The sequence below is a fragment of the Vulpes lagopus genome, chromosome 7 (assembly GCF_018345385.1).
Source record: "Vulpes lagopus strain Blue_001 chromosome 7, ASM1834538v1, whole genome shotgun sequence".
NCBI lineage: Eukaryota > Metazoa > Chordata > Mammalia > Carnivora > Canidae > Vulpes > Vulpes lagopus.
The window spans coordinates 5,572,737-5,600,313 of record NC_054830.1 but is presented as its reverse complement, the minus strand read 5'-3'; the positions used below and the strand labels follow the sequence as shown (position 1 = coordinate 5,600,313).

The 27,577-nt window shown below is 62.7% G+C and overlaps 3 protein-coding genes across 7 annotated transcripts in view; 2 read left to right on the top strand and 1 right to left on the bottom strand.

The window, feature by feature from the left end:
- EVI5L (ecotropic viral integration site 5 like) overlaps positions 1-7,374 on the top strand; it is a 30,049-nt gene extending 22,675 nt beyond the window's left edge. The window contains exons 12-20 of one of the 2 annotated variants that reach the window (XM_041763967.1): positions 423-455; positions 1,526-1,666; positions 3,089-3,217; positions 4,719-4,859; positions 4,942-5,097; positions 5,213-5,359; positions 5,439-5,534; positions 5,615-5,710; positions 5,866-7,374. In XM_041763967.1, coding sequence (XP_041619901.1) covers positions 423-455; positions 1,526-1,666; positions 3,089-3,217; positions 4,719-4,859; positions 4,942-5,097; positions 5,213-5,359; positions 5,439-5,534; positions 5,615-5,710; positions 5,866-6,150 — 1,224 coding nt within the window. In that variant the 3' untranslated portion in view covers positions 6,151-7,374. The remainder of the gene's footprint in view (positions 1-422; positions 456-1,525; positions 1,667-3,088; positions 3,218-4,718; positions 4,860-4,941; positions 5,098-5,212; positions 5,360-5,438; positions 5,535-5,614; positions 5,711-5,865) is intronic. The other variant, XM_041763968.1, reaches the window with a different exon arrangement.
- A 2,760-nt stretch (positions 7,375-10,134) lies between these two features.
- PRR36 (proline rich 36) lies at positions 10,135-15,851 on the bottom strand. Of its 2 annotated transcripts, none has more exons than XM_041760582.1 (6): positions 14,965-15,851; positions 14,174-14,448; positions 13,958-14,057; positions 13,634-13,746; positions 11,151-13,547; positions 10,135-10,952 (listed from the first exon to the last, which is right to left on the bottom strand). In XM_041760582.1, exons 2-6 carry the CDS (start codon positions 14,439-14,441, stop codon positions 10,444-10,446), a joined length of 3,387 nt encoding a protein of 1,128 aa, XP_041616516.1. In that variant the 5' UTR covers positions 14,442-14,448; positions 14,965-15,851; the 3' UTR covers positions 10,135-10,443. The 2 variants fall into 2 exon arrangements, with proteins under 2 accessions (XP_041616516.1, XP_041616517.1); XM_041760583.1 differs by lacking the exon at positions 14,965-15,851 and adding an exon at positions 14,719-14,916.
- Positions 15,852-19,959: 4,108 nt separating this feature from the next.
- LRRC8E (leucine rich repeat containing 8 VRAC subunit E) lies at positions 19,960-27,526 on the top strand. 3 transcript variants are annotated; one of them, XM_041760669.1, is made up of 3 exons: positions 19,960-20,027; positions 23,285-23,427; positions 24,278-27,526. In XM_041760669.1, the coding sequence occupies exons 2-3, from the start codon at positions 23,290-23,292 to the stop codon at positions 26,519-26,521; spliced, it is 2,382 nt and encodes a 793-aa protein (XP_041616603.1). In that variant the 5' UTR covers positions 19,960-20,027; positions 23,285-23,289; the 3' UTR covers positions 26,522-27,526. The 3 variants fall into 3 exon arrangements, with proteins under 3 accessions (XP_041616603.1, XP_041616602.1, XP_041616601.1); XM_041760668.1 differs by lacking the exon at positions 19,960-20,027 and adding an exon at positions 22,881-22,942; XM_041760667.1 differs by lacking the exon at positions 19,960-20,027 and having other exon boundaries at positions 22,966-23,427.
- Positions 27,527-27,577: the final 51 nt, after the last annotated feature.

Here is a 27,577-nt window from a genome sequence, read left to right as displayed (position 1 = left end):
GGGAATAGTCATGTGCACAACTGTGCTGCCCTTGTGCCAAAGCCTCGATGCTTACTCAGATTCCAAGTTAGGATACTTCCACCTGGCCCGGCGCTGCCACCCCATCCCTCAGCCCCGGGGATGGCACCTCCTCACACCCGTGCTGAGTGTGCCGGGCCCTGGAGGGGGCACTGCGGGCACCCCACTCCCCACCCGCACACAGATCCCTCTCCAGGACGGAGCTAGCTCTGGCTTTGCTCTTCCTCCGGGTCCTTCTCCTGCTGGTTCTTTGGTTCTCTGGTCTCACTCCTCTCTCCCCTGCTTCTAGAGATAGTCCACTGCGTTAGTGACAAGTGGTTCTTGTCTGTCTCTCCCCCTCTCCTGTCCCTGCGCCTTCCGCTCTGCCTCCTCCCCCTGTCGCTCGGAACCCCTCCGCCGGGTAGGAGAGCGCTGCTCTGGCTGATAGGTTAATCCAGGTACTGTAGCTTTTCATCCCCTCTCCCGTGTCCCTCCTGGTCCCTGCACACGACAGCCAGGACCCGCCTCTTTCTTGGCCGCTGCCATCCTGGGGGCAGAAGGGGGCAGGCCTGGCACCATGCATGGGGGTGGCTGGGGACTGCTTCTCAGGGGAGACACAAGTTTCCCTGGGCGGGGGGGTGGGGGGGGTGGAGAGGGGTGTACGTGTGAAAGCATGGTGTGTGTGGGTAAGTGTGAATGTTTGTCCACGCATGTGGACAGAAAGTTTCCTCCCTCTGGGGGACACAGGTGGGGACCCTGAGGCTATATCAGCCATAGGCCCTGGTGTGTGCACTGCGCTGAGCCTCCCTACCACACACACACACACACACACACACACACACCACCCCTTCTGGCCCCTCACGCTCCTTTCTGCTCCTACCTGCAAGGCCTGCCATCTTCTCTCACCTGCTTCTGCTGCTGCCTCATCTGAATGGCTTTATCTGGAAGCTTCTGCTCGCCACCTGGTGGCTCCGAGCCTGGAATGGGGGGACCCGAATTGGGTGGGTTGAGATGGGGCTGGAGGGTCTCAGCCCGGGTAGATGGAGGCCCCAGGATTCAGGACTAGAGAAGGTTCTGGGAGAGCTGTGCTCCACCTCCCAAACCTGCCCTGATAGGCCAGTCCTGAGTCCCTGGGCCTTCGTGGCCTCCAGACCCCCCACCTCTCCAGCGGAGCCCGGTGTCTGCTGTGCCTTGACCCTAAATAAGGGTTGTTTCTCCTCACCTGGGACAGGGGCTGAGAGCCAGGAGCTGGCAGGGGAAGGAGCTGTCACAACCCCATTCTCTGTTTAAGTCCCACTGAAGCCTGGGCTTGGGGCAGGTCTGTTCCTTCAGGCTCCTCCCCGTGTCCAGTTCCTGCCTGCCCCCACCCACGTGCCCAGACCCGGTGGGGCGCCCCATCCCAGGCTCTGAGTGCGGGCAGCCTCACCCCTCTCCCATCCCACATTGGCCCTCTCGGGGCTTCCCCCCCTCGAGGTGGGCCGGAGGCAGGGCCCAGAGGGTCACAGCCTCCTGTCCTCACTATGCCCAGGGGCAGGTGACGCGGGCACAGGAGGCCGAGGAGAACTATGTCATCAAGCGGGAGCTGGCAGTGGTGCGGCAGCAGTGTAGCTCCGCAGCCGAGGACCTGCAGAAGGCCCAGAGCACCATCAGGCAGCTCCAGGAGCAGCAGGTACCAGGCCAGGTGGGCGGGGCTGTGCCCCACACCACAGCTCCCCACCTACCCCAGGTGACATGGGGAGGGGAGTAAGGGAGGAGAAACCCAGAGGGAGTACAGATTCTCCCCCAGCCCCACACCCAAGTTGGGGAATCCCATGGTTTCCATTTCTCACCAGGCGATGAGGGGTCTGGCCTGCCACACTGAGAACAAGGCAGCCTGGGACCTTGGCTTCACTTGCAGGGCCCTCTCCCTCAGCTGATGTGGCTCTGATTTCTTACGGGAGCCCTGTAGGGTCCCCAAGATCAGAAGGGCTGTCAGGCTTCCCCCAGGGCCCAGCCAGGCAGTTGGGGGCTAGGATGAGAGACGGAGGAGGGGGTTCCCTGCTCCAGAGCCCAGCACTTTGCCCTCGGGAGAGGGTCTGGTCTGTGCCCACCACTCTGAGCTGGCAGGGGGGGTGAGGGGGCAGCCCGAGTTCTGTTGTGGAGTCATGAACTCCGAATCTGTGGTGGGAAGGCCCTTGGGCCAGAGAGCACTGTGAAGAGTCTGCTTCTCCAGGAGGTAGCTTTTAGGATTTTCCTTCAGCTATACCCAGGCCACCTTCCTTATCTGACGACCTGCCAGCAGCACTGTAGCCCTGGCGGCAGCATGGCCGATGGGGAAACCAAGGCTGGGCTCATCCCAACCTTGGCATGATGCCATCTTTCAGGCCAGGGAGACATTTACCTGCTACCCCCAAGCTCCAGCCTTTAGGGGCTTCCCTCACCCACAGCCAGGTCTTCATTGTTGAGCTTGGGCCCCATCTATCCACCCCCCAGACCCTCAAGTGGGGTACCTGTGAGAAGCCTTGTGAGTACTGTGCAAGAGTGATCCCAGCAAACTCTTTCTCCATCTCTTCCTGCTTTGAAATGGGGGAGCGATGAGAGGAGGAAGGTGGAGAAAGAGGGGCGGGAGTCCCATAGCCCTGAGCCCCACCCTGCACCCACGCTCCCTTTATGGTTAGGCACTGACCACAGAGCAGGAAGGGTGACTGGAGAACCCCTCCTCCACCCCCACCCCCAACAATCCTGAGAACTAGCCACTGGCATCCCTCAAGGCAGCCTGAGGCCATGGAAAGACCCCTTCAGAAGGTCCCCTCCTTGTGGCTTTCCCAGGAAAGAGGCTAAGCCAGGACAGCTACACCCCTAGGCACAGAGCATCAGAACCCCCATGATGGTGTTCAGCTTTCTCTCCACATGGGCAGAAGGCACAGGATGGGAATCCAGGGTTTCTGCTCACCCCCACCCCATCTCTACCCACAGCCTGAGCCCCTCTGCCAGCCCAGTGGCTTTGAGGAGGCAGGGGTGCCAAGGCCTGGGCCTACAGCCAGCTGGCAGGAAGGCTTTCTGCCCTCCAGCTGCAGCCTGGGGCCCAACACAGCCCTCTGCCTGCCCCCAGGACAACCCGCGCCTCACTGAGGACTTTGTGGCCCACCTGGAGACTGAGCTGGAGCAGTCGAGGCTGCGGGAGACCGAGACGCTGGGGGCCCTTCGGGAGATGCAGGACAAGGTTCTAGACATGGAGAAGGTGCGACTGGGCGGGCAAGCGGGCAGGTGTTCAGGGAACCACAGAGAAGGGGAAGTGAAGGTACTGGGTGCACTTTGGGAAGCATGTGACCAGGCCCTGTCAAGAAGAGGTGACCAGGCCAACCAGCAGGGGTTGTCAGACGCCAGCCCTCCATCCCCCACCTCCGCCCTGGCAGTCCCCGAGGAACCTGGGGAACTTCCCTAACCCACTGGCTCCCCACTTCCTCCCCCATGGTCACCACACAAGGTTCTGGGCCTGTGGGAAGTTGGCCCCTCACCCCAGACCTTCCCAAGCCCCGGAGGTGTACACACATGTCAGGGCACACAAAGCAGATCAACTCCTCAAGGGGCATGCCTGCCTTTGGGCATCAGGCCCAGGGCCAGCAGTGCGGTGGCTTTCATGGGCTTCATGGACAGACGGTCCCACCTGTCTGTGTCTCCCACAGGCCCTGGGCACCAGGATGGAGGTTGGAGGGAGGCCAAAGCTCTCCTCTTCCCCACCCCCATGGCGATACCACCCAGGGGGTGGTCTGACACCACCCTCTCCTGCCTGCTGCCCTGAAAGGGGCCCCAAACTGCCTGGGCCCTTCTCAACTGCTGTCACCTAACTCCATATGGACTCAGCTCCCACAAAGCCACTGGAAAGAGAGGTGCCCAGCCAGCAGAGGGCAGCAGGACCCATTCACACAAGGCAGGAGCCAGGCCCCGCCTCCCTCAAGTTGGCACTATTTGAGGTGTCCTTCCAGGTGGGGTGTCTTTGCCCCATCCATGGGCTTCTCAGTCCCCATCAGCCGGCCCAGAGCTGGGCTTCCCTCCCACCTCCCTCCACATCAGAGGGAAATGTCCACCAGGAGATCTTGCCAGCCTCACCCTCACCCCCACCCCCTAGACTCAAACCTAGGGGTCAGTGGGGACTTCCAGCAGCAAGCTGAATTTTGATCCAAGAGACTGGAGCACAAATCCTTCATCACTGGGCCCTTGGAACGCTGGGCCCCGGCCTAAGCTGGCCCTCCACCTGTTTCAGGGATAGGGGCTGCCTAGACTGATCTGGGGGGGTGAGGAGCAGGGACAAGGAGCTGCAGCCCTCTCAGCTGCTGCTAAGGCGGGTCCCAGGTCTGATCATGGGTCCCAGGGGACAGACCTCAGATCCCCAGGTGGGGAAGCACCTGACCTTGCCCGGCCTGCCTGGTGTAATTAGCAGTAACATTTCAGGAGGACACTCGCATTAGGGGGTCACCCTGAGACAGTCTAGTGAGAGCAGGTGCCCTTCTTTACACCCATTTTGCAGGCAGAATTTCTGAGGATCTGTCCCCAGGGCCACATGGGTGGGGTCTGCTCTGCATCCGCCACCTGCCCAGTGTATGCTGGGGTCCCGGGGCACCCTCTCTGGGCGGGGCTGCCCGCCGTGGAGCTCAGAGGAACTGTTGCGCCGTCGGGGGCGTGTCTTGATCCTGCAGCCAGGGCTGCCTCCGCGGGGCTCTGACCACCTCTCCTCCCCCCAGAGGAACAGCTCACTGCCCGATGAGAACAACGTGGCCCGGCTGCAGGAGGAGCTGAAGGCACTCAAGGTGCGGGAGGGCGAGGCCGTGGCCTCCGCGCGGGAGCTGAAGCTGCAGCTGCAGGAGCTCTCCGACACCTGGCAGGTGAGGGCCCTAGCCCGGATGCACACTGAGGCGGCCCTGGCCACCCTCGAGGCTAAGACGGACCGCCTGCCTCTGCCCCCAGGCCCACCTGTCCCGCGGGGGCCGCTGGAAGGAGTCCCCCCGGAAGTTGGTCCTGGGCGAGCTGCAGGACGAGCTGATGAGTGTCCGTCTGCGCGAGGCCCAGGCTCTGGCCGAGGGTCGCGAGCTGCGGCAGCGCGTGGTGGAACTCGAGACGCAGGTGGGCCGGAGCGCCCGCGCCCTCTCTGGGGTGAGGTGGGGTGGGGGTGCCGGCGGCCGGGGCGGTGGCTAGCCCGTGACCCCTGCCCCCCCTCCCCCGCCACGCTCGCCCCCAGGACCACATCCACCGCAACCTACTGAACCGCGTGGAGGCCGAGCGCGCGGCGCTGCAGGAGAAGCTGCAGTACCTGGCGGCGCAGAACAAGGGGTTGCAGACGCAGCTCAGCGAAAGCCGCCGCAAGCAGGCCGAGGCCGAGTGCAAGGTGCGCCCCCGCCCGCCGCCCCGGCCCGGCCCTCGCCCCGCCGCGCCCCTTGACCCGCCCTCGCCCCCTCTGCCCCCAGAGCAAGGAGGAGGTGATGGCCGTGCGCCTGCGGGAGGCGGACAGCATGGCTGCGGTGGCCGAGATGCGGCAGCGCATCGCCGAGCTGGAGATCCAGGTGAGCGGCGGGGCCGGGGCGGGGGACGGGCCCCGGGGCGGGCCCTGCCCTGACCCCCCGTGACCTGGCCCGCCCCGCAGAGGGAGGAGGGCCGCATCCAGGGCCAACTGAACCACTCGGACTCGTCGCAGTACATCCGCGAGCTCAAGGACCAGATCGAGGAGCTGAAGGCCGAGGTGAGCGCAGGGCCGCCCCGGGGGGCGCGGGAGGGGCGCAGGGCCCGCCGTGTCCTCCCCGAGGGAGAGCGGGCGGGGAGGAGCGGCCCGGCGGCCGGGGTCCGCGTCCGAGGGGCGGCGGCGCACGCCTTCAGCGCGCCGGTTCCCCGCCCCAGGTGCGGCTGTTGAAGGGCCCGCCGCCCTTCGAGGACCCGCTTGCCTTCGACGGGCTGGGCCTGGCGCGGCACCTGGATGAGGACTCGCTGCCGTCGTCGGACGAGGAGCTGCTCGGTGTGGGCGTGGGCGTGGGCGCGGCGCTGCAGGACGCGCTCTACCCGCTGTCGCCGCGCGACGCGCGCTTCTTTCGCCGTCTCGAGCGGCCGGCCAAGGACAGCGAGGGCAGCTCAGACAGCGACGCCGACGAGCTGGCCGCGCCCTATAGCCAGGGCCTGGACAACTGAGGCCGAGCCCGGCGTGCCGGAGGCAGGGGCCACGGGCCACCGCTCGCTCCTCCGCAGGTGGCTGCCCCAGATGAACTCCACGCCCTCCGCGGTCCCGCCCACCCGAGGGCTAGGCCCAGAGCAGCGGGGCGCAGAGGATAGGGCAGCGGTCTGAGGATCCTCAGGGTCCCCCGGCAGGCCCACTCTCCCCAGCAGTGTTTACCCATCTTGGTCTGTACCCCTCCGGGCCAGGTTCCCTGGAGGGTCTGCCCCTCTTAACAGCCAGGGCAGGGGACGACCCAGAGGTCCCAGGACTGGATGAGCAGAAAGCTCCTCCTCCCAGCAGTCCCCCTTCTGGGACAAGGGTGGCCCTGCTGGGAAGGGCCCAGGAGCTAAAGGAGGCCTAAGGAAGAAGGGGCAGCTCTGGGCTAGACGTTACCACCCCCACGATGTCCCTGGGGACCCTTGGTGGCTGGGCACAGATGGCCAGGCTGGGCTTTCCTGCCTGGTGCAGGCATCATGGCCCCTGCAGCAGAAACCAAAGTCCCCCCTACTGTATGCAGGGCCACCTGGGGTGTGAGTGGACAGCGGGAACCGGCCCAGGCCTGGGCAGTCTGTCCCTGCTTCTTGGGGGCCAGAGCAGCTGCAAGGAAGTGAAGAGACCCCCTCTACCCAGCGCCCTACATCTTCCTTCGTGAGACACTCCCATCACCTTGTCTTGGCCAATGATGGAGGGGCTCCCCCACCCAAGCTAGCCTGCTCTCTAAGGGGTCCCCAGCCTCCTTGTCCCTCCCTTCCCTGTGTCCCCAGCCCCACCCTCTGGCCAAGGCCAGGCCTCAGGGGAGGAGCCTTCCCAGTGGAGTTACCTCCCCTCGGCTGCTCATGGTGGTCCCGTGGTCTCTGCAGAGGCAGAGCTGAGAACGGTGCCAAAGTCCAACGATGCCCCCAGCCCCTTGCCCCCAGGGCCTTGTGACCCTTGGGCCTGACCCTGTCGGTGCTCCTGGAGCCTGGAGCAGCGTCAAAAGCAATCTCCCTGGCGCTTCCTGGGGTGGGGATCCATGCTCAGTTACCCCTTTCCGGTCGCCCACCCCTCAGTGTTACAAAGCCTGGGGACCAGGGTGGGCATCGGAGGGGCTCTCCCATGTGCCCCCCACACTGCCCACCACCATTTTGCACACTGCCTGTTCACACTCCACATGTCGCCCAGGCGGGAAAGATGGAAAATAAAGTGTATTTACACAGTCACAGACCAAGGGTACAACAGGCCTGGGGGAACTGCAAGCTGCTCTGAGTCCCAAGGTCCTTGTCCCGAAAAGCAGCCCAAAGGGGGAACAGATTGTCCTTGCCTGTGGGAGCTTCCACAGTCTAAGAAAATCAGAGGTAGGGGGCCCAGCAGGCCCTCAGGGATACCAAAGAGACTGCCCAGGTTGGGGGAAAGGGGTAGCATGGGAGAAAAAGGGCACTGGCTGGTTTGATGTGAACAAATGTTGGGGCTTGGGGGAGACAGTCTTGGGGGACAGGTCACAGAGGACTTCGGATGTCAGACTGACAGCTGGACCCTTTGGTTGCCAACTTTCAAAAGGGTGGCTCTGGAGAAGGTGAGAGTGGGGAGGTATTGGGTGGGGGGCATGATTTTCCACCTGGGCAATTTAGCTTGTGCCTCCCCTGAGAGACACAGAGAATGTGGGGTCCCAGGGCTCCAGGAAGATATGCGATCTGGTTGCTGTTCATTCAGCACACACTTCCCGAGGCCTTTGGGGTGCTCTGCCCTGTGCCTGGCCCTGAGGGGTCCCCAGGGTAGTGGAGACAAACAATGGGGTGGAGCTGCGGGCTGAGCCTGCCTACTAGTGGGGTAAGTGCCCAAAAGAATCAAGGAAGGCTTCCTGGAAGGTGAGGTGGAAGGTGGAGTCATCTCCAAAGGCAAAAGCAAAAAGCAAGGTCAGCAGGAGGCACATGATGCCATTGAAGAAGGAACAAGAGAGAGTGGACGTGGCCAGACTGAGAATCGGCTTCTCAGGAGGCAGAATTTGTGCTTTGAACTGAGGGCACTGGGGAGCCATGGAGGGCTCAGGTGGCAGAGGGGGCACCATCAGACAGGTCACAGTGTTGGGGGGTCAGTCAGGTGGCCAGGGTGGAACCCAAACAGCTGGGCAGGAGGGACAGTGAGTATGGGCTCTTCTGGGGGAAGGAGGCCCACAGAGGTGGAAACCTTTGTGGGGTTCCTCATGGAGCTGAGGCAGAATAGGGGGGGCAGTGGCAGGGAGAAAGGAGGGCTTCCCAGGGGGAGAATCTTAATTGGGTTCAGGCAGATGCTGGCCAGACCCTGCCTTGTCTACCCAAAGTGCCCCCACCCACAATGGCCTAACACCTGCCAAGCAGCAAGGTGTGACACTGGTTACGCACCAGGATGGCCAAGCCTCATGCACTGACCCATCACCCCATACTGAGGTGTCCCCACACCATTCCCAACATACAGTTTTAACACTGAGACCCCCAACCGTTGCTATCTGTCCTGCTCCCACAGGGTAATTCTACACCAGCTGTTCCCCAGAATGGGGCAGGGCCCTGGGGGAAATGTCCAAGGTTCTGCTCTCCTCCATCTCAGGGGCTGGTCTGGATGCCCCGGCTGCCCAGCAGGTCAGGACTCAGCCCCTAGCATCTGAAAACAAGGACACCTGGCTCCTTGCAGGGCCCAGCTAGAAAGAGGATCTAGTCCCCCCCCACCCCAACTCCATACACATTGGCCCCAGGGGTAGGTGCACCATCCCACTCGGAGAAGGTTGATTTTCTCCTCGGACTCTAGGCTAACATCGGGGGTGAGGACAGGCGGGACTTGGTCTGACAGGAACCAGGTTATAGGGCGGACTACAGGGTCTGGGTCTAGGGGCAGAGACAGGGCTGAGGTCCGCCGCTCTGTGCTTTTACCTGCCCTGTTTGTAGTTCCAACCTGGCTCCTGTGGTCGTTCTTACTGTGAAGCAGGAGACCCTCAGGGAGGAAAGGCCCTGGGGTTGCATTTTCGACAGCAGACACTTGAGAAGGGCCAGGGTGGGGCTAGAAGGGTCCAGGGTCAGGGTGACCCAGGGGGGAGAGGAAGGACAAGGAATTCTAATAGGACAGACTGGCTTTGCTGAAGTCCCCTGCTGTGGGCACAGGCGAGGATGCCTGGCTGGAGGGGCTTGAGGAGGGCAACCCGAGATGGAGGGAGGGGTGAGGCCCATGGCTTGGGAGGCACAAAGGGGCTTGGTGAGGCCACCTGGATGGAGAGGGAGGAGCAATGTGAGGACCTAACCTCGGGAGACACACACACACACACAGAATCCTTGGTGGGGCCTCAGCTGGAGGACCCTGTACCCTTCACCAGGTCTTCCTGGGCCCAACTGTAGACCTACCTTCTGCACTGGAGTCCCCCCCAGTGAACGAAGCGCACTGAACCCAGGCTGGGTTGGGAGGGCGCAGGAGGGAGCCGAGATCGCCCTCAGGTCCTCAGCGGCCCGGCCCGGCCCTTGCGCACTCCGGTGTGCAGGGAAAGGGGGGCACGCACTGTGAGGAGGGGCCGCAGGAAGGGTCGCCCTGCCCCGGCCCTGGACCTGAGCGAGCCCTTCCCACTCGTTTCCACCCCTCCCCGCAAGAGGTGCCGGCTCCCTTCGGGGAGTGTAGAAGACTTCTCGGTGGTTCAACCACGCCGGCCGGCACGCATCAACTCATCCACGGAGCCGCGCAATACCACTGGGCCGCTCCTGCGCCTGGCGTTTCCGCCGTAAGTCACAAAGGGAAAAGCCCACGTTCTCGCACGTGCGTGGGGCCGCCGCGCCGGCCCGCGGGGACTCGGCAGCACCAGGTCCCACCCCAGCCCCGCCTCACGCGCCCATTATCCTTAGTAGGAAAAGGCACCGCTGCGTTGCGTGCGAGAGGCCTTCAGCCAGAGCCGCGAGCGCCGGCTGGCCCCAGCCCTCCCGCCGCCCCGCGGTGGACCCCTCGGCGACCGCGACGCGAAGGCGCACAGGTGCAGTGTCCCGGCTTTATTGCAAACTCGGGCAGCGCACGGTAGACCACACACAGGACCCGGGGCGGGGCCCGGGCCGGGGAGGGGGCGGAGCTCGAGGGGGGAGGGAGCGCGTCCAGGCCAAAGGGGGGGGCTCGAGGGGAAGACCTTGGCCAGAGACGAGGGGGGGTCCCCAAATCTAAGCCTCCAGGGGGCTCGGTCCAGCCAGACGCCTGGAGGAGGGCAGGCGGGCAGTCTAAGACAGAGAGGCGGAACCGGGGGGCGGGTCCTAAGGGGGGAAGGGGTGTGGTGGGCGGGGCTAGGGTCTGGCTCAGTGGAAGGTCTCCACCTCCACCACCGTCCAGTCACCCTGCGGGGAAGCCACGTCGTCCGGGGAGAAGCTGGTGACCGAGGTGATGCTGGCGCGGGACTCGTCCAGGGGAGACAACAGTTCAGCCCAGCGGCCCAGTTCGGCGTCGCTGAGCGCAGTACGGGCGCCCCCCGCGACGCCGCCAGCCCCCGCGCCCCCTGGGCCGCCGCCGCCGCCTGCAGCACCCTCGGCCGCAGCTAGCAGCAGGGTCCGGCTCAGCAGGTGCTGCACGACGCTTGCTTGCAGCGCCCCCAGCGGCAGCTCGCCCAGGCGCCCCGGCTTCGCTCCACGCGAGGTCGCCCCCGCCCCTACTCCAGCCGCCACCTTCCCACTACCCGCCCCGGGCCCGGGCTCCGGATCCAGCGCGCCCGGGGCGGGGGTCGCCGACTCGGGACCCTCAGCCTCGTAGATGGTGCAGAGGCCGTCAGCGGAGCCCGACCCGGCGGCAGGAGGCCAAGGCAGCGGCGCTCCTGCGGGGAGAGACGCCAGGCTGGGCCGAACCACAGGAAGCGCCGCTCCCGCCACGAGGCCCCGCCCCTTCCCTCAGCTCCGCCCCAGACCCGACTGGCCCGTCCCCCCCCAAGCTGGGAAGCCTCGCCTCCCACCCGCCCCTGCCATCTCCGGACCTCGCTCCTCCCACAGCTCGGCGGGGTCGAGGGGCTGCTTACCTGGGGTGCTGCGGGGGGCCAGCGGCGGAGCGGGACCTCGGCTCCAGGAGGCCGGGTGGCAGGCGGCGAGCTCCGCGTCGGGGGGCGGAGAGGCCGCGGCGCCGCCCTCGGGCCCACTGTCGTAGCCACGCAGCTCCTCCGGCGTGCTGGTGGCGCTGCTGCTGTGGCCCGCCAGATCCGGGCCGCTCAGCGTGCTGGACGGGCTGCGCGAGGGCGGTGGCGGCGGAGCCGGGGCCAGCGCCAGGGTCAGCCGTGGGCCCGGGATGGGGGCATCCGGACCTGGGGTCGGGGGGCGGCGTGGGGCTTGCAGAGGGGGGGAGTCCGGGGGAGAGGGAGGGGCTTGCAGAGGGGGCAGGGCCAGGGAAGGTGGAGCCTGGGGAGGGGGCGTGGCCAGGGGAGAGGGCAGGGCCTGCAGAGGAGGCAAGGCCAGGGAAGGTGGAGCCTGAGGGGGCGTGGCCACGGGGGAGGGAGGAGCCTGCAGGGGGAGAGTAGAGCTGGGCAGAGGAGGCAAGGCCAGGGAAGGTGGAGCCTGCGGGGAAGGTGTGGCCAGGGGAGAGGGAGGGGACCGTGGAGGGGGTGTGGCCAGGGGAGAGGGAGGGGCCCGCGGGGAGGGTGTGGCCACGGGGGAGGGAGGGGCCCGCGGGGAGGGTGTGGCCAGGGGAGAGGGAGGGGCCCGCGGGGGGGGTGTGGCCAGGGGAGAGGGAGGGGCCCGAGGAGGGGATGTGGCCAGGGGAGAGGGAGGGGCCCGCGGGGAGGGTGTGGCCACGGGGGAGGGAGGGGCCCGCGGGGAGGGTGTGGCCAGGGGAGAGGGAGGGGCCCGAGGAGGGGATGTGGCCAGGGGAGAGGGAGGGGCTCGCGGAGGCGGTGAGGCAGGGGGAGAGGGAGGGGCCTGAAGAGGAGGCAAAGCCAGGGAAGGTGGAGCCTGGGGAGGGGGCGTGGCCAAGGGAGAGCAAAGGTTCTGCAGAGGGAGTGAAACAGGAGAGAGAGGGGTTTGCAGAGGTGGTGGGAGCACGCTCTGAGAGGGAATGGCCGGCAGAGGGGCTGTGGCAGGAGAAACTGGAGTTTGCTGGGGAGGCATGGTTAGGGGAGAGGTTGGGACTCGCAGAGGTGATGAGGCCAGAGAAGGTGGGGCCTGTGTAGGGAGCCCGGGCGGAGAGGGCGTGGCCTGCAGACAGTGTGCGGCCAGAGGAGGTGGGGTCTGCGGAGGGGGCACGGGCAGGAGAGAGGGTGCAGGCTGCAGAGATGGTGAGGCCAAGGGATATGGAGAGCACAGGGGAGGAGGACCCTGCACAGAGAGGGTGGTCAGAGGACAGGGAGAGGCTTGAGGAGCGTATGCGGCCGGAGAAGTGTCCAGCGCGGGGGGCGTGGTCACTGTACAGGGCGTGGCCTGAAGAGAGGGCGGGGATAAGGAAGGACTGGCCCGTGGAGGGGTAGCAGGCAAAGTGGAAAGACCCGGCAGAGGGGCTGTGGCTTGGGGGGAGGGTGGGGTCAGCAGACATGTTGCTTGAGCAGAAGAGGCTGGTAGAGGGGCCGTGGCTGGCGGTCCAGGAGCCGACCAAGAAGGTGTGGCCAAGGGAGAGGAGCGAGCCAGAAGAGGGGGCAAAGTTGGAGAAGCCTGGGTTGGGGGCATGCTCTGCAGAGGGGGTGACAATGATGGAGAGAATGAAGCCTTAATAGTGGTCGTGGGAGAGGTGGACGCCTCCTGAAAGGAGCCACCCAGGGGTGGGGGTGGGGCTTGCGAAGGGGGCGTGGCCGGCGGAGAGGGGAGGGCCTGCGGAGGGAGGGGAGCAGAGGGAGGAGGGGCTAGTGGAAGGGGTGTGGCCAGAGGGCCGGTTAGGGACTGGGAAGGGGGCGTGGTCGGTGGAGAGGGAGGGAGCGTGCCAGGCAGGGGAGTCCCTGTGATTTGCGGAGGCGGTGCCAGTTGGGGGGTTTGGGTCAAACCCGGAGGAGAGGGTGTGGCTAAAGGAGGAGAAAAGCCCTGCACTGGGGTTGCGCCTTTCCTCGCGGGTGTGGACTGGGGAGGGCGCAGAGCCTGCAGCCCTTTCGACTTGGGCTGCGAGGGATGCCCCAGAGCCTGGGGTGTCCCACTTGGCGAGGTCCCGGGGCGGGGCGAGGCCCCGGGGCGGGCGGGGGAGGACTGGGGAGTGGCGCTGGAGCCCGAGGGGCGCGAGGTTGGCCTCTGGAGGCCTCCGCCGGCGCTGGGTCGCCTCCTGGTGGCGGGACTCGGTTCTGCGGGACCATGCTGCTGGGGGCTGCTCACGGATTTCTTGGGGGCCTCGGTGGGAGGCCGCGGCCGGGCACTCGGAGCTGCCCGAGCGACACCCACTTCAGCACCTGCAGCTCGGGACCGACGAGAAGTGGCTGGGGAAGGGGCGCCTGGGGAGGGCCCGGAGGAGTCTGGGGACAAAGCAGAAGGCCAGAGGGTCACAGATACTCCCAGCTGGTCCCCTTCAATGCCCAGGCCTCCTCCCCAGGCCACGTACCTCTCCGTGCCCCGGCGCTCAGCGCGCTTCTTCTGGGTGTTTCTGGAGCTCTTCCTCTGGCCACAGGTTCCTCAGCTGGGGGCCGAGGCCCCTTCTGTGCAAGAGAGCCTAGCCTAGGGACGGGAGAGGCCACCCTCAGGACAGAGCTTGTTTTCTCGCAAGTCCACATTTTCCCATTTATGCCCTCTCTGCAGACCAATAAGAGCTTTCACTCAAAGTGCGCCCAGTGACCTGCAAATGCCCCCACTCCCCAATTCATGCGTAAAATTAAGTTTGCAGATAGGGACACTAACCCTTGCCAAAGGGACTGGGGAGGCGTTTTACCTGCTGGTCCCGCTGGCACGTCCCGGGCTAGAGATAGAGCCCGGGGCTGGGGTCTTGGCAGGGGCCCGCTCCCCTCTCCCAGCAGCCGGGGGCCTGGGGGCTGCGGGGAGAAGACCAAGTTAAGGCGGTGCCCCCAGAAAGGAAGGGGAGGCTGGAGCCTCAGAAAGAAGGGGGGCAGGAAGATGAGGTCTGAATGGAGGAAAGAGGGTGGGGTACCTGGACTCCGGGGGCCTGTCCCAGCGCTCCGCGTTGGTCCTCCTCGGGGACCAGCCTCCGGGAGAGCGGGTGCCCGGATACCCCCTGCTCGCTCGGCCAGGGGCCCTCGCCCGGCAGCTCCCGCGGCTCCCAGAACTCGGAGGGCCGCGCTGGTTACTGGGGGAGGGGGTCGAGGAGACCCTGGGGGCCTGGGGGTCGGAAGGCCGGGAGGGCGAGGAGCCGTGGTCCGCGAGGCGGCCGCTGCCCTGCCCTTGTCCCTCTTGTCCATCCCGCACCTGATGAGGAGACAGACGGATCAGCATCCCAGCCCCTGCACTGCTGCGCTGCCTGCAGGGATCCGGGTCCTGGCACCTCGCTGCCCACCCGCAGGCGCCCAAACCTCGGCCTCGGTCCACTTGCCTCCCACCCACTCACCCGCCCAGCTGCCCAGGGTTGTCCCCTAGCGCCACCCCCACCGCCTGCCTCCACAGCTGAGGCCCTGCCGGCTCCAGCCCGCCCGCCTCCGCTGCCTTTCGGGACCCGAGCCCCACGCCCCTACCCCTCACCCCTTGGGCGACCCCAGCCTCGGGAACAGGGGGGTGCCGCAGGCTCCAGCTGAGGGGGACGGGAGCGCACGCCCGGGTTCCCTCGCCGCCCTCCCCGAGGATGCGGGCACCTGCCGGGAGGAGGAGCGGCCCCGCGGCCCGCCGTGGAGCTTCGGGGAGACAAAGAGCCGCGTCCGGGGCCCGTCCCCCTCCCCCCGCCGGGCCCGGGTCGGCGCCGCCCGCTCCACCTGCTCGCGCCGCGCTCACCTCGGGCTCCCGCCGCCCGCGGGTCCACGCTGGGTCGCCTGGGGTGGGGCCGCGCGGGAGCGCCGGGGCTGCCGCCGGCCGCGGGCGGGCGAGGGGAGGGGGCTGCGGGCGGTGGCGCGGGGAGCCGGGCCCGCCCCTCGGCCGCGGACTGGGAGACGGGGGCGCGCGCGCTCGATCCAGACCCGGGAGGCGGCGGGCGGGAGCGCGCCGGGGGCGGCGGGGAGAGCGCGGCGGGAGGAGGGGCGGCTGCTCCGCCGTGAGCCAGAGGGCCCCAGACTCCCAGGCTCCGGGGCTCCGGGGCTGGAAGCCCTGGGGGGCTCGACGGGGCCCAGCGCCTTCCTCCCGGCACACACACCTGCGCAGGCCCCCACCCCAACCACCTGGCGCCCGAGGCCCGCCTGGGCGAGGATAGGCTGCGCCCTGGCAACCGGGGGGCGGGACCACCGTGCCTCGTGCCCAATCAACCAATCCGGCCCTCGGGGTCCCCGGTCCCCGTCCTCGCCTTCGCGACAGCGGAGGCTGGGCCCCCGCTGGGTCCTCGGGGGGCCTCCGCGCCTCTCACATCCAAGGCTTTTCCCAGACCTCAGAAAACCCCTACTTGGGGGGCTCAGTACAGAGAGAATGCAGCCTTGGGAATTTAGGAGTGGACTCGGATTTGGGGAACACAAGAAGAAAGGAAGGATGGGGAGGGGGAGACCGAACTGGGAGAGGTGACCCCGCCTTTTGCAGGGCAGAGCACCCCCACTCTCCGCACCCTCCTATGTCACATGAAAAAGCGAAGTCGGTCGCCTGGGTGGTTGAGTCGGTCGAGCGTCTGCCTTCCGCTCAGGTCACGATCTCGGGGTTCTGGGATCCAGCCGGGCATCCGGCTCCCTGCACAGCGTAGAGCCTGCTTCTTCCTCTGCCCCCTGCCCTGGCTTTCTCTCTCTCTCTCTTTCTTGCAAAAAAAAAATAAAATCTAAAAATAAGAGAAGACGAAGAAGAAGAAAAATGAAAAACCAAAGTCAAGTCAGCAAAGGCTTCCTGTCAGAGCCCAGCTTGGGGGCGTGGGTGCTGTTACAGGATTGGGCGTGGGGTGGGGTGGAAAGGTGTCAAACTGAAGCACGGAGGAGCAGAGACCAACCTATCGGAGGCTGCCCAGCACAGCCGGGGGAAGGGACCTGTCGTTTTGGTGACTTTACCAACTCCTACAGGGGTCTCAGCGGTGGGCCCAGACAGGGGACTGTGGCATGGAGGAGGAGCAAGTGTGAAGGTGGAGACACCATCCTCAGCTGCCTTGCACTGGCCAACGGATGCCAGGTGCCGTCCTGCACCGCTGCTTATTGCTAGGCCACCTACCCACTACAGCCCCCAACCCTGCCCACCCTACACATACACAGTACTTTCTGCCCAGATTCCTCCTCTCTCTGGACCTAACCATCCCCTACCCCATCCCAAAGAACCAGCGCCTTCTACCCATCTGGAACTGGGGGGCTTCCATGCCCAGGACAAGAAGGGCTGGCACTTGGCACCTGGTTGTACCTGTCCTGGAGGGATGATGGGTGGGGGGATAGACCTAACTAAGGTGTGGCTGGAAGCAGGGGTTTGGGTTTTCTCACCTCAGGAGTTGTGCTCACAACTGAGGTTCAGGGAACCCTCCCTCCAGCCTGGGAGGGGTGTCCCTTCCTCTTTCCTCAGGACACTGCCCTTCAGCTTGGATCATTCTAGCCCTCACCTCCTCCTCAAGTCTTCTGAGTGTCACCTGTGTAAGCCCCTTCTCGCGTGACAGCAGCCTGGTCCCCCCAGCTGCTCACCTGCCCACTCACCAGCAGTGCCCTTCAGAGTGAGTCATGTCCACCCACCCAGATGCCTGCCTCCTACCTTTTATAGTGCAAGGTCCCTTCAAGGCTACTCTGAACCCATCTTGCATTTCACTGGGATCTGGACTCTGCCCTCTTTTAAGAACGTTCCAGGGATCCCTGGGTGGCGCAGCGGTTTGGCGCCTGCCTTTGGCCCAGGGCGCGATCCTGGAGACCCGGGATCGAATCCCACATCAGGCTCCCGGCGCATGGAGCCTGCTTCTCCCTCTGCCTGTGTCTCTGCCTCTCTCTCTTTCTCTCTGTATGACTATCATAAATAAATAAAATTTAAAAAAAAAAAAAAAAAAAAAAGAACGTTCCAAATGTCCATCAACAGGGATGGATTACACAAACCAAAGTAGACCCTACAATGGAATACTCCTCAGCAATAAAAAGCAACAAACTGCCAAGACACTCAAAACAGGGACTCATCTCAAACACATCCTCCTGAACAAGACACACACACACACACACACACACCATGCACTGCCTGATTCCATTTATACAACATACCAGAAAATGTAAGCTAATCTACAGCAACAAAAAAACATATCAGTGGTAGCTGGGGCCAGTGGCGGAAGGAGACTGTTGAACCACTCATTGTAGCCACTCTCAGATTCCTGACCCTCAGAAATTGTGTGAGACAATAAATGCTGGTGGTTTTCAGCTGCAAGGACTGGGGGTAACTAAACAGCAATAGATAACTGTCTCACGTTCACAAAACCTAAAAAGCTGGGTGTTAAGTAACAAGTGTTGGTGAGGATGTGAAGAAATTGGAACCCTTCTGCACTGTTGGTGGGAATACAAAATGGTGCATCCACTGTGGGAAACAGTACGGCAGTTCCTCCAAAAATTAAACAATTAAAGAATTATCATATGATCGAGCAATCCCACCCCAAAGAATTGAAAGCAGGAAGAAAGACAGAGAGAGAGAGAGAGAGAGAGAGAGAAAGAAAGGGAGAGAGAAAGAAAGAAAGAGAAAGAAAGAAAGAAGAAAGAAAGAAAGAAAGAAGCTCCAAGAGACATGTGCACATGCATGATCATAGCCACAGCATCCACAGTGGCCAAAACGTGGAAGCACCCCAAGTATCCACTGACGGATGAATAGATGAACAGAATGTGGTCCAGACGTACAATGGAATATTTCTCTGTGTTAAAAAGGAAAGACATCCTGACACCTGCTACAACGTGGATGGGCCTTGAGGATATTGTGCTCAGTGACATAAGCCAGACACAAAAGGACACATACTGTACGATTCCAATCCTATGAGATTTCTAGAAGAATCAAATTCATAGAGTAGATGGTGGGAGCCAGGGGCTGGGGGCGGAGAGGTGGAGTTAGTGTTTCGTGGGGACAGAGTCTCTGTTTTGCAAAATGAAAAGTGCTCCGGAGATGGAAGGTGGTGCTTTTTTTTTAGATTTATTTATTTATTTATTTTTAATGCCACTGACCTGTACACTTAACAGTGGTTACAGTGGTAGGTTCTATGTTAGTGGTATTTTACCACGATCTTTTTATTTTTTATTTTTTATTTATTTATTTATTTTTTACCATGATCTTTATAAAAGTGTGCTTATTATCAATGTGGAAAAACTCATGCGCTACCAATAGGACTGTAAAGCAGACAGTCTTTTCGGAGAACAACTGGAAAGCATAGTGAGTATGTGTGTCCCATGACGTAGCCATTCTACTCAGGCGTCTAACCCTGTGTCAGGGGCCCCCGGAGCCCCTCTATATCATCTGAGCACCCACAGTTCCAGGTCATGATCCTGGGGTCCTGGGATCGAGCCTTGTGTCATGCTCATGGGCTCTCTCTCAAATAAATAAATAAAATCTTAAAAAAAAAAAAAAAAAGGGATGCTCACTCCAGCATAAAGCTGTAACCCCCCACCCTCACCCCCAGGGCATGGATCCCAAGGAGCTTCTCCAGAGGCAGGAAGGGGTGTGGGAGGAGAGGGAGAAACTCTTCCATCTCAGATGGCCCAAATTGATACCTGGCCCATGTTTCCAACTTGACCCTGCTTAGTTATAAGCACAGCACTTGTCACAGACACAGGTGTTGTTTCTTGGGGTATCTGCGTGCTTACCTCTGTGCTTGCTGCCCCCACTTGGGGAGAAGCTCTGAGAGAGAAGGGGGCCTTGTTTATCTCATCCTCGCCATCAAAGTCTGTCTTGGGGCTGCCTGGGGTGGAGAAGTTTCATCCCCGAGGGTGGTGCCCATCGCAGGGCTTCACAGAGGAACCTGGTGGGGGTGGGGGTGTCATCCCAATCCTCAAGGTTTGGATTCTCAGACCTCTGGCTGTGTCTAGTGAACTCACGAGCTTCTCTTTCCCTTGGGGGAGGGATCTCATTGTCCCACTCTGTCGAGGTCCCCTCTCCCCTGAGTTTCCCGGAGAGATCAAGGTTCATCAGGTGCCTCCAGGGTGAACTGGGTGCTTTGCTAGTCTAAGACCCAGCTCAGGCCTCCGTGGCTGGGAAGGAACGAGGGGGAGGGGTGGGGAGGCAGTCATCCTTTCTAGAAGCTGGCCTCCCAGACTGGACTCCAGCCCCGGATCCCCTGTGCTTCCCCGCACCCCACCTCCCACCCGGTAGACCTGGGAGCAGCTTGCTCCCATCCCTCCCCCAGAAGGCCAGAGCAGGTCTCAAGGTCTGGGCAGGGTCAGACACATAAGCAGCCTGCTTCTGCTCAGCTTCCCTGGGCTGTGGTCAGAGCAGAGAAAGGGCAGCTGCCTTCCTTCCCGGGACTCTGTTCACTGGTTCCTTGCTTGTGCCTGAAGGCCAGGTGGCCGCACCTTGGGGGTGGGGGGGACAGGCCCTTCACCTGTTCCTGATGGGGTCTACACAGCCTGGGTCCTGGAGGGAAGCCCACAGGCTGGTTTGGGGAGCGCAGTGCCTCCCAGCCCCTCAGTCCCCCCGACTGCAGCCGGCCCCAAGTTCTAAGACCCCTGCCCCCGCGGCCCGCCCCTCACCCACCTGGGGGGTGGGGCCGGCCTGGGACTGTCCTCCTCCCGCAACCCCGCGCGCCCGGAGTGGGGGGCGACCCGGGAGGGCCCACAGGGAGGCGGGGCCCGGCCGGCCACGGGGCGGGCGGGGCGGGGCGGCTCCCGGGCTCCTGTCCCGCCCCCCGCCCTGACTCACCCAGGCGGGCCTGGGAACTCTGCGGGAGTCCCGGCCGCTCCGCTCCCAGGGACCCGGGAGTTGGGCCCAGCGTCCCGGCCGGAGCGGTGAGTAGGTGGCTGTGTCCCTGGGGACCGGGTGGCGGGGCGGGGGTCGGGCCCACGTGAGCGGCCCGCCGGGTGTACAGGGAGCTGGGGAGGGCGTGGGGGCGGCCAGAGCCTCGGCGGGTGGCCAGCCCCAGGGCGCCGTCGGGGAGCGGGCGGGCCTGGCCCAGGACGGAATGAAGGTCTGCAGGATGCGGGAGACCCCGGGACGGGGGGTCTTGACCTGGATCCCTTCCCCTTGCCTGCTGGGACCACAGCCACAACTCCCCTCTGCGAACCCCTGTGTGCTCCAGAACCCTCCGCCTTGGGGTCCTCACCGGCTTGCCCCCCCGGGACTCTTCAACCTCAAGACTCCCTTGGCGCCCGAGTCCTGGGAGGGCAGCTTGGAAGAGTACGAGGTTGGGAGTCCCCAGGCCTGGGGCCTGGCCCAGATCTGCTGCTAAGCCCCTCCCAGCCCCCCCCATACACACACCCCTGACCTCAGTTTCTCCCACTTTTTTCCCCTGCTCGTTTTTTCTCTTGTGTAAAAGTCAAAGATTGGACCTGTGTGCTCCAAAGCCTGTTACAGGGCTGACAACTGTCACTGCGTCTCCCTTGCCCATTATTAGCATGGGCTGTGGGGGAGGGGGGCGGACCAGAAGCACCACCACTGCGGCTTTGGGGAGGCCAGCTGGGGGTTTGGGGAGGGCCTGAGAGAAGCAGGGGTGAGGTATGGGTGGGTGGGGCTGAGGCTGGGCAGGGCAGTACCTGGTCCTGGGAGGATTAGGACCCCCCCCCCAGCCTGGCCGAAGAGCAGCCATCCGCCCATCTGATCTCTGCCAGAGTTCCCCTCTGAGGTTCTCTTGGCAGAGACCCTGGATCTCAGCAAGAGGTCCTCACCCACCAGAACAGAGGGGTGCTACCAGACAGACGAGACTTGGGGGTTATGCCTTAAATACCACTTGTAGCTGTGAAACCTTGAGCTAGTTATTTCGCTCCTGGTGAGTCTAGAAAATGAGAGTGGAAAATGGGCAGCGCCCTCCCTCCCCCATCACAGAGCTGGGATAAAAGGAGGCACTGAAAGCATCTGGTGGCCATAAGTTGCATGTGGCCCTGTCATTGTTTTCCTCTAGACGCCCCATCCCTCAAGCCCGCCACCCCGGAGCCCTCCCACCAGCCCTGCTCAGACAAAGGGGGGGGGCCAGTCTTGTGTCTGTGGAAGCTTAATGGCAGGTTCAAACCATCAAGTTTGAGTCATGGAGACAGATAATGATAACCCCAGTGTCTGCCTCTGATGGTGTTGTGTATATACCTTGTTCCGTGGGAGCCACAGGGCCTCCCACGGGGGACCCTGGGTGTCTCTGTCTTCTTGCCTTGGACACTGGAGTCCTGGTATGGTGGGTGCCAGAGTTCTAGCACCCACAATGGGGAGATGGACCGACGTAGGAAGTTGGTCTCTGCCGTGTATTTCTGTCACAGCCCCCAGAAGTACTCTCCTGGGGTTCAATAGCTGAGTGGGGTCCCTCACAGGGACAGGTCCCCAGGGCAGGGAGAACAGTGGCTGGCTGGAACTGCTCCTGGGTCTCCCCTCAGCTCAGTGTGTCCTGGCTTTGGGTACCCACCTGCATCAAAACACACACCCCAGAATGCCCCCACGTGTCCCCTTTGACGGCTACAGTGGACATCCGGCCTGTGGGGGCTGTTGAACTCCCCTGTGGATGTTTCTATGATTCCCCGGTGACAGCAGTGATACACTGGGGGACTGCCTCTCAGCTTGTCTTTTAGGACAGGGTGTCACACTGAGTGAAGGATGGGGCATCGTGGCAGGGAGCGTGTGCTCCCTCTGTGCTCCCCCTGCCTGCGCCTGGCTCTGGGTGAGTCAGGGCCTGAGTCAGGGGGCCCTGCCCCTGCCATCCCAAAATGAGGGCCTCTGATGGGATTAGAAGGTGTGGTGAACCGCCCCGCCCTCAGCCTGGTGGGAAGGCCCAGCATCCTGTATCCCTGCCCACCTCCACTTCATCCCCACCCAGGAGTCACCCACGGTCTCACCGGACCTGGGGCCCAAAAAAGGGAGGCAGGGAAGTGTGGAGTGATTGGCTGAGGTGTGGGCCAGGGCCAGGTTCTCCCTAGGAAGTGGGTGGGAGGCGGGGGGACCCGCCAATGGCCCAGATGTCTCCCTTCCTTGCCCAGCCTCCAGGAACCCCACGTGGGAAGCCTGGCATTGTAGAGGAGCACGGATGCTGGGAGGGGCAGGCCAGCCCAGGAGCCCCCTCGGGAGCAGTGGGGGCCTTGCTGCTTTCCTTCCCTTCTGTCCAGCCTGGGGAGGAGGAGGGAGGCTCCCCAGCTGCCCCCCTGGAAGGGTGATGTCCCAGCTTCTGGCTCACGCCCCCATGTGACTTGCTCCTGGCCGTCAGTATCTGAAATAATGATACCTTGGTCTAAAATGAAACCCAGGGACAGACAGAGTGGGCTGGCCGCCCAGGAGCCTGGCAACCCAGCCCCGGCCTGGTTGTAGGTGTCACCCTGGTCTCCCTGCGTTGCCCATTTCCTGATCCTCTCCCGCTCGGCCATCCTGGCACCCCCTACCCCTCCAATCAGGAGGCCCGGTTTCTGTTTTCTGCCTCAGATTCTGGGCACTAAGGCCTCCAGAAACCCAGGTGTCCTAGTCCTCCCTCCCTCTAACTGACCAGCCTTCAGCTTTGCCACTCCCTGCCCCTCGGGCCCTGTAACCAGAGCCAGGCTCCAGCCGGCTTTTCCGGTTGGAGGTTGGAGGTGGTGCCTGGAGCGCCCCTGAAGGGGGTGGGGGGCCCACACCCCGGAAGTCCTGAGCCTCAAACACTCTCTGGCCCAGCGGCAGGGAGAAGCTGGGGCTGGCCGTCCGGACACCAGGTGTCTGGAGTCGGAGCAGCAGAGCGAGTGCTTCGGGCTTGGCATCAAGGGTGGGCGGTGGCTGGGTTCTGGGAGAGGGCCACACGGGCCAGCTGGGGGACAGGGGCCCTGTGGATTGCCCTTCCTGACCTCTGAAAAGGGCAAGCAGCGCCAGATGGGGGCAGGGATCCCAGGGAGCAGGAGTGGGGAGAAGGGTAGTCGCTTGGCTTCACGACGGAGGTGTGAGGTCTGGGGGAGAGGGGCAGGGGGCACACAGCCCTGCGCTCCGCCGGATTTGGGCGGGGCAGGGCACACACTGGGAGCAGAGGCGTGTGTCCGGTTCCTCTGGGGACCCACCACCAGGCGCCCCCTCCTGAGAGTCTCTGCAACCCCTGCCCCCTCCTCTGCCATAGGAAAGATGATTCCGGTGGCCGAGTTCAAGCAGTTCACGGAGCAGCAGCCCGCCTTCAAGGTGCTCAAACCCTGGTGGGACGTGCTGGCCGAGTACCTCACCGTGGCTATGCTCATGATCGGGGTCTTCGGCTGCACCCTGCAGGTGAGGCGCTGAGGCTGGAGGCGGGCCGGGCCGCTGCGCGGGGTGGGGGCGGGGCGGGGGCGGGGCGGGGGCGGGGCCTGGGGGTTCCGGAAGGCTTCCGGTTACTGTCCCACAGTCCCCGAGGCTGGCAGCCTGAAATCCGAGTGGGCAGGGTCGTTTCCTTCCGCGGCTGGAGGGAGCATGCGTCCCATGCCTTTCTCCCTCCCGGCTTCCCGGTGGCCTCAGGCATCCCTTGGTTTGGAGGTGACATCCCCTCATGTTCCCTCAGTGTGTGTGTCTACGTCCAAAGGACCCAGTCATACCGGATAAGGGGCCACCTTAACGCCCTCACCTTACCTTTTTTTTTTTTAATTTTATTTGTTTATTCATGAGACACACACAGAGAGAGGCAGACACAGGCAAAGGGAGAAGCAGGCTCCCCAGACGGAGCCCGATGTGGGACTCGATCCCGGGACCCCGGAATCACGCCCTGAGCCAAAGGCAGACAGACGCTCAACTGCTGAGCCACCCAGGCGCCCCAGCCTCACCTTACCTTGATCGCATCTGCTCTGCAAAGACTATCTATTCACAAGTATTTTTTTTTTTAATTATTTACAAGTTTTAAGGATCAGGACTTCAGTATCTTTCGTGGGAGCTGGCAGGGGGGGCACAAGCGGGAGAAAACAATTCAATTTAACTCCTTTTTTCAAAGACTGACACTCAGAGGTTTAGCGACTCTTCCAAAACCATGGCCAGCTAGGGACAGTCAGGGACGGGGGGCCTCCTGCCTTCAGCCTGCCTCTCTCACCCCCACTATGCAAACTGACTTAGCTCCTTGACCCTCTTTCCACCACCACCCCCTAACTCCCAGGTGACACAGGACAAGATCATCTGTCTGCCGAGTCACGAACCCCGGGAGAATTTATCAGAGGCCCCATGCCAGCAACTGCTGCCACGGGGGGTCTCCGAGCAGATGGCGGGCCTTCGGGAGGTAAGCGGCCTCAAGAACAACCTGGACCTGCAGCAGTACAGCTTCATTAACCAGCTCTGCTACGAGACAGCCCTCCACTGGTACGCCAAGTACTTCCCCTACCTGGTCGTCATTCACACGCTCATCTTCATGGTCTGCACCAGCTTCTGGTTCAAGTTCCCTGGCACCAGCTCCAAGATCGAGCACTTCATCTCCATCCTGGGCAAATGTTTTGACTCGCCATGGACCACACGGGCCCTGTCTGAGGTCTCTGGGGAGAACCATAAGGGCCCCGCCTCTGGACGGGTGACGGCCACCGTGGAGGCCTCCGCGGGACCAGGAAAAGCTAATGAGGGTGAGAAGGAAAAGGTGCTGGTGGAGCCTGAGAAGGTGGTGACGGAGCCACCGGCCGTCACCCTGTTGGATAAGAAGGAGGGTGAACAGGCCAAAGCCCTGTTTGAGAAGGTCAAGAAGTTCCGTGTGCATGTGGAGGAGGGGGACATCTTGTATACCATGTACATCCGGCAAACGGTGCTCAAGGTCTGCAAGTTCTTTGCCATCCTGGTCTACAACCTTGTCTACGTGGAGAAGATCAGTTTCCTGGTGGCCTGCAGGGTAGAGACGTCGGAGGTCACGGGCTACGCCAGCTTCTGCTGCAACCACACCAAGGCCCACCTCTTCTCCAAGCTGGCTTTCTGCTACATCTCCTTCGTGTGCGTCTATGGGCTAACCTGTCTCTACACGCTCTACTGGCTCTTCCATCGGCCCCTCAAGGAGTACTCCTTCCGTTCTGTGCGGGAGGAGACCGGCATGGGTGACATACCCGACGTCAAGAATGACTTTGCTTTCATGCTACATCTCATCGACCAGTACGACTCCCTCTACTCCAAGCGCTTCGCCGTCTTCCTCTCCGAAGTCAGCGAGAGCCGCCTGAAGCAGCTCAACCTGAACCACGAGTGGACGCCTGAGAAGCTGCGGCAGAAGCTGCAGCGCAACGCCCGGGGCCGGCTCGAGCTGGCCCTCTGCATGCTCCCGGGGCTGCCGGACACCGTTTTCGAGCTCAGCGAGGTGGAAGCCCTCCGGCTGGAGGCCATCTGTGATATCACCTTCCCCCCGGGCCTCTCGCAGCTGGTGCACCTGCAGGAGCTCAGCCTGCTCCACTCGCCCGCCAGGCTGCCCTTCTCGCTGCAGATCTTCCTGCGGGACCGCCTGAAGGTCATCTGCGTCAAGTGCGAGGAGCTCCGCGACGTGCCCCTGTGGGTGTTTGGGCTGCGTGGCCTGGAGGAGCTGCACCTCGAGGGGCTCTTCCCCCCGGAGCTGGCTCGGGCAGCAGCGCTGGAGAGCCTCCGGGAGCTGAAGCAGCTCAAGGCGCTGTCTCTGCGGAGCAATGCCAGCAAGGTGCCGGCCAGCGTGACTGACGTGGCCGGGCACCTGCAGCGGCTTAGTCTGCACAACGACGGGGCCCGCCTGCTGGCCCTGAACAGCCTCAAGAAGCTGGCGGCGCTGCGGGAGCTGGAGCTGGTGGCCTGCGGGCTGGAGCGCATCCCCCATGCCATCTTCAGCCTGGGCGCGCTGCAGGAACTTGACCTCAGGGACAACCACCTGCGGTCCATTGAAGAGATCCTCAGCTTCCAGCACTGTCGCAAGCTGGTCACGCTCAAGCTGTGGCACAACCAGATCGCCTATGTCCCTGAGCACGTGCGCAAGCTCCGGGGCTTAGAGCAGCTCTACCTCAGCCACAACAAGCTGGAGACCCTGCCCACCCAGCTCGGCATGTGCTCCGGCCTCCGCCTGCTGGACATCTCCCACAATGGGCTACGCTCCCTGCCGCCCGAGCTGGGCCTCCTCCAGAACCTGCAGCACCTGGCTCTGTCCTACAATGCCCTGGAGGCCCTGCCTGATGAGCTCTTCTTCTGCCGGAAGCTGCGGACGTTGCTTCTGGGCTACAACCACCTGAGCCAGCTCTCGTCCCAGGTGGGGGCCCTCAGAGCCCTCAGCCGCCTGGAGCTCAAGGGCAACCGCTTGGAGGCACTACCAGAAGAGCTTGGCAACTGTGTGGGGCTCAAGAAAGTGGGGCTCCTCGTAGAAGACACCCTTTACGAGGGCCTGCCGGCAGAGGTGCGGGAGAAACTGGAGGAGGAATGAAGCAAAGGTGGGGAAGGCTGGGTAGAGGCCTTCTGGATGCTTCCACTGCAGAATCTCTACTACTGTCTTCAAGAGAGGTGGCCAAGAGGGCCCAGGCCAGGAGAGGAGGAGCAGACGCATCAGCCACCATGGGTTCCAGGCAAGATCCTGGGACTGGTTTGTCTGAGAAGAGATGAGAGGCTGTGGATTTGGGGTGGAACGTCGTAGAGGGATTAACTCAGTCATAGGATTCTCAGACCCAAACCACACCTGCATCTTTGGCTGGCTGTCCTGCCCACACCCCGGACATTCTGGCCTAGTTAGTGCCATATATGGGGGTGGGGCACATCCCAATGGGATTTCAGCCCTTTCCCCCGCCCCTCAAAACACCTTATAGCTGGGGTTCTCTCCCAAGGAGGGGACACAGACACAAGGGACTAGTGAGTGACCCTCGCCCCCAACTTTGATGCCAAATCCTTATTTATAAGTTGTTTGCTACGGACACGCAAAATCAGAAAAATGGTTCTCGTGTTTGGCTGTGCATCAAAATCAACATCCCCAAAACAAAACATCCTGGGCCCCACCCCTGAAAGACTGACTCAGGTCTGGCTGGAGGCCAGGAACCTGCCTGCAAATACGCATCCCAGGTAATTCTGATGCAGGTGGTCCTAGACCTGTGTGTTGGGAATTGTGGACCTACGGAATCTGCAAGTCCAGAGCAGGGATTCTGAACCCTTTCTAAGTCCTACACCTTTTGAACATCTGAGAAAAGCTGGGTGTTTCCTTTCCCAGGAAAATGCTCAGGTACACATACATGCAAAGTTCCGCAAGCAACTTTAGGCAGTCAGCAAATTCCCCCAGTTTTCCCAGAGGGCCATTCACGGACATCCTAAGGATGGCAGACTCCAGTGTTAAGAATGCCTGCCGAGGAGGTTAAATTTTTCTGAGCAGAGGCAGGGACTTTGTCTTTCCAGTGTTTCCTGTGTGAGAGAGCATCTATCAGTGGGTGCTTAATAAATAATATGAATTATGAGAACTAAACTTCCGATCTCTGGTATCCACTGTTTGTCTAAACCT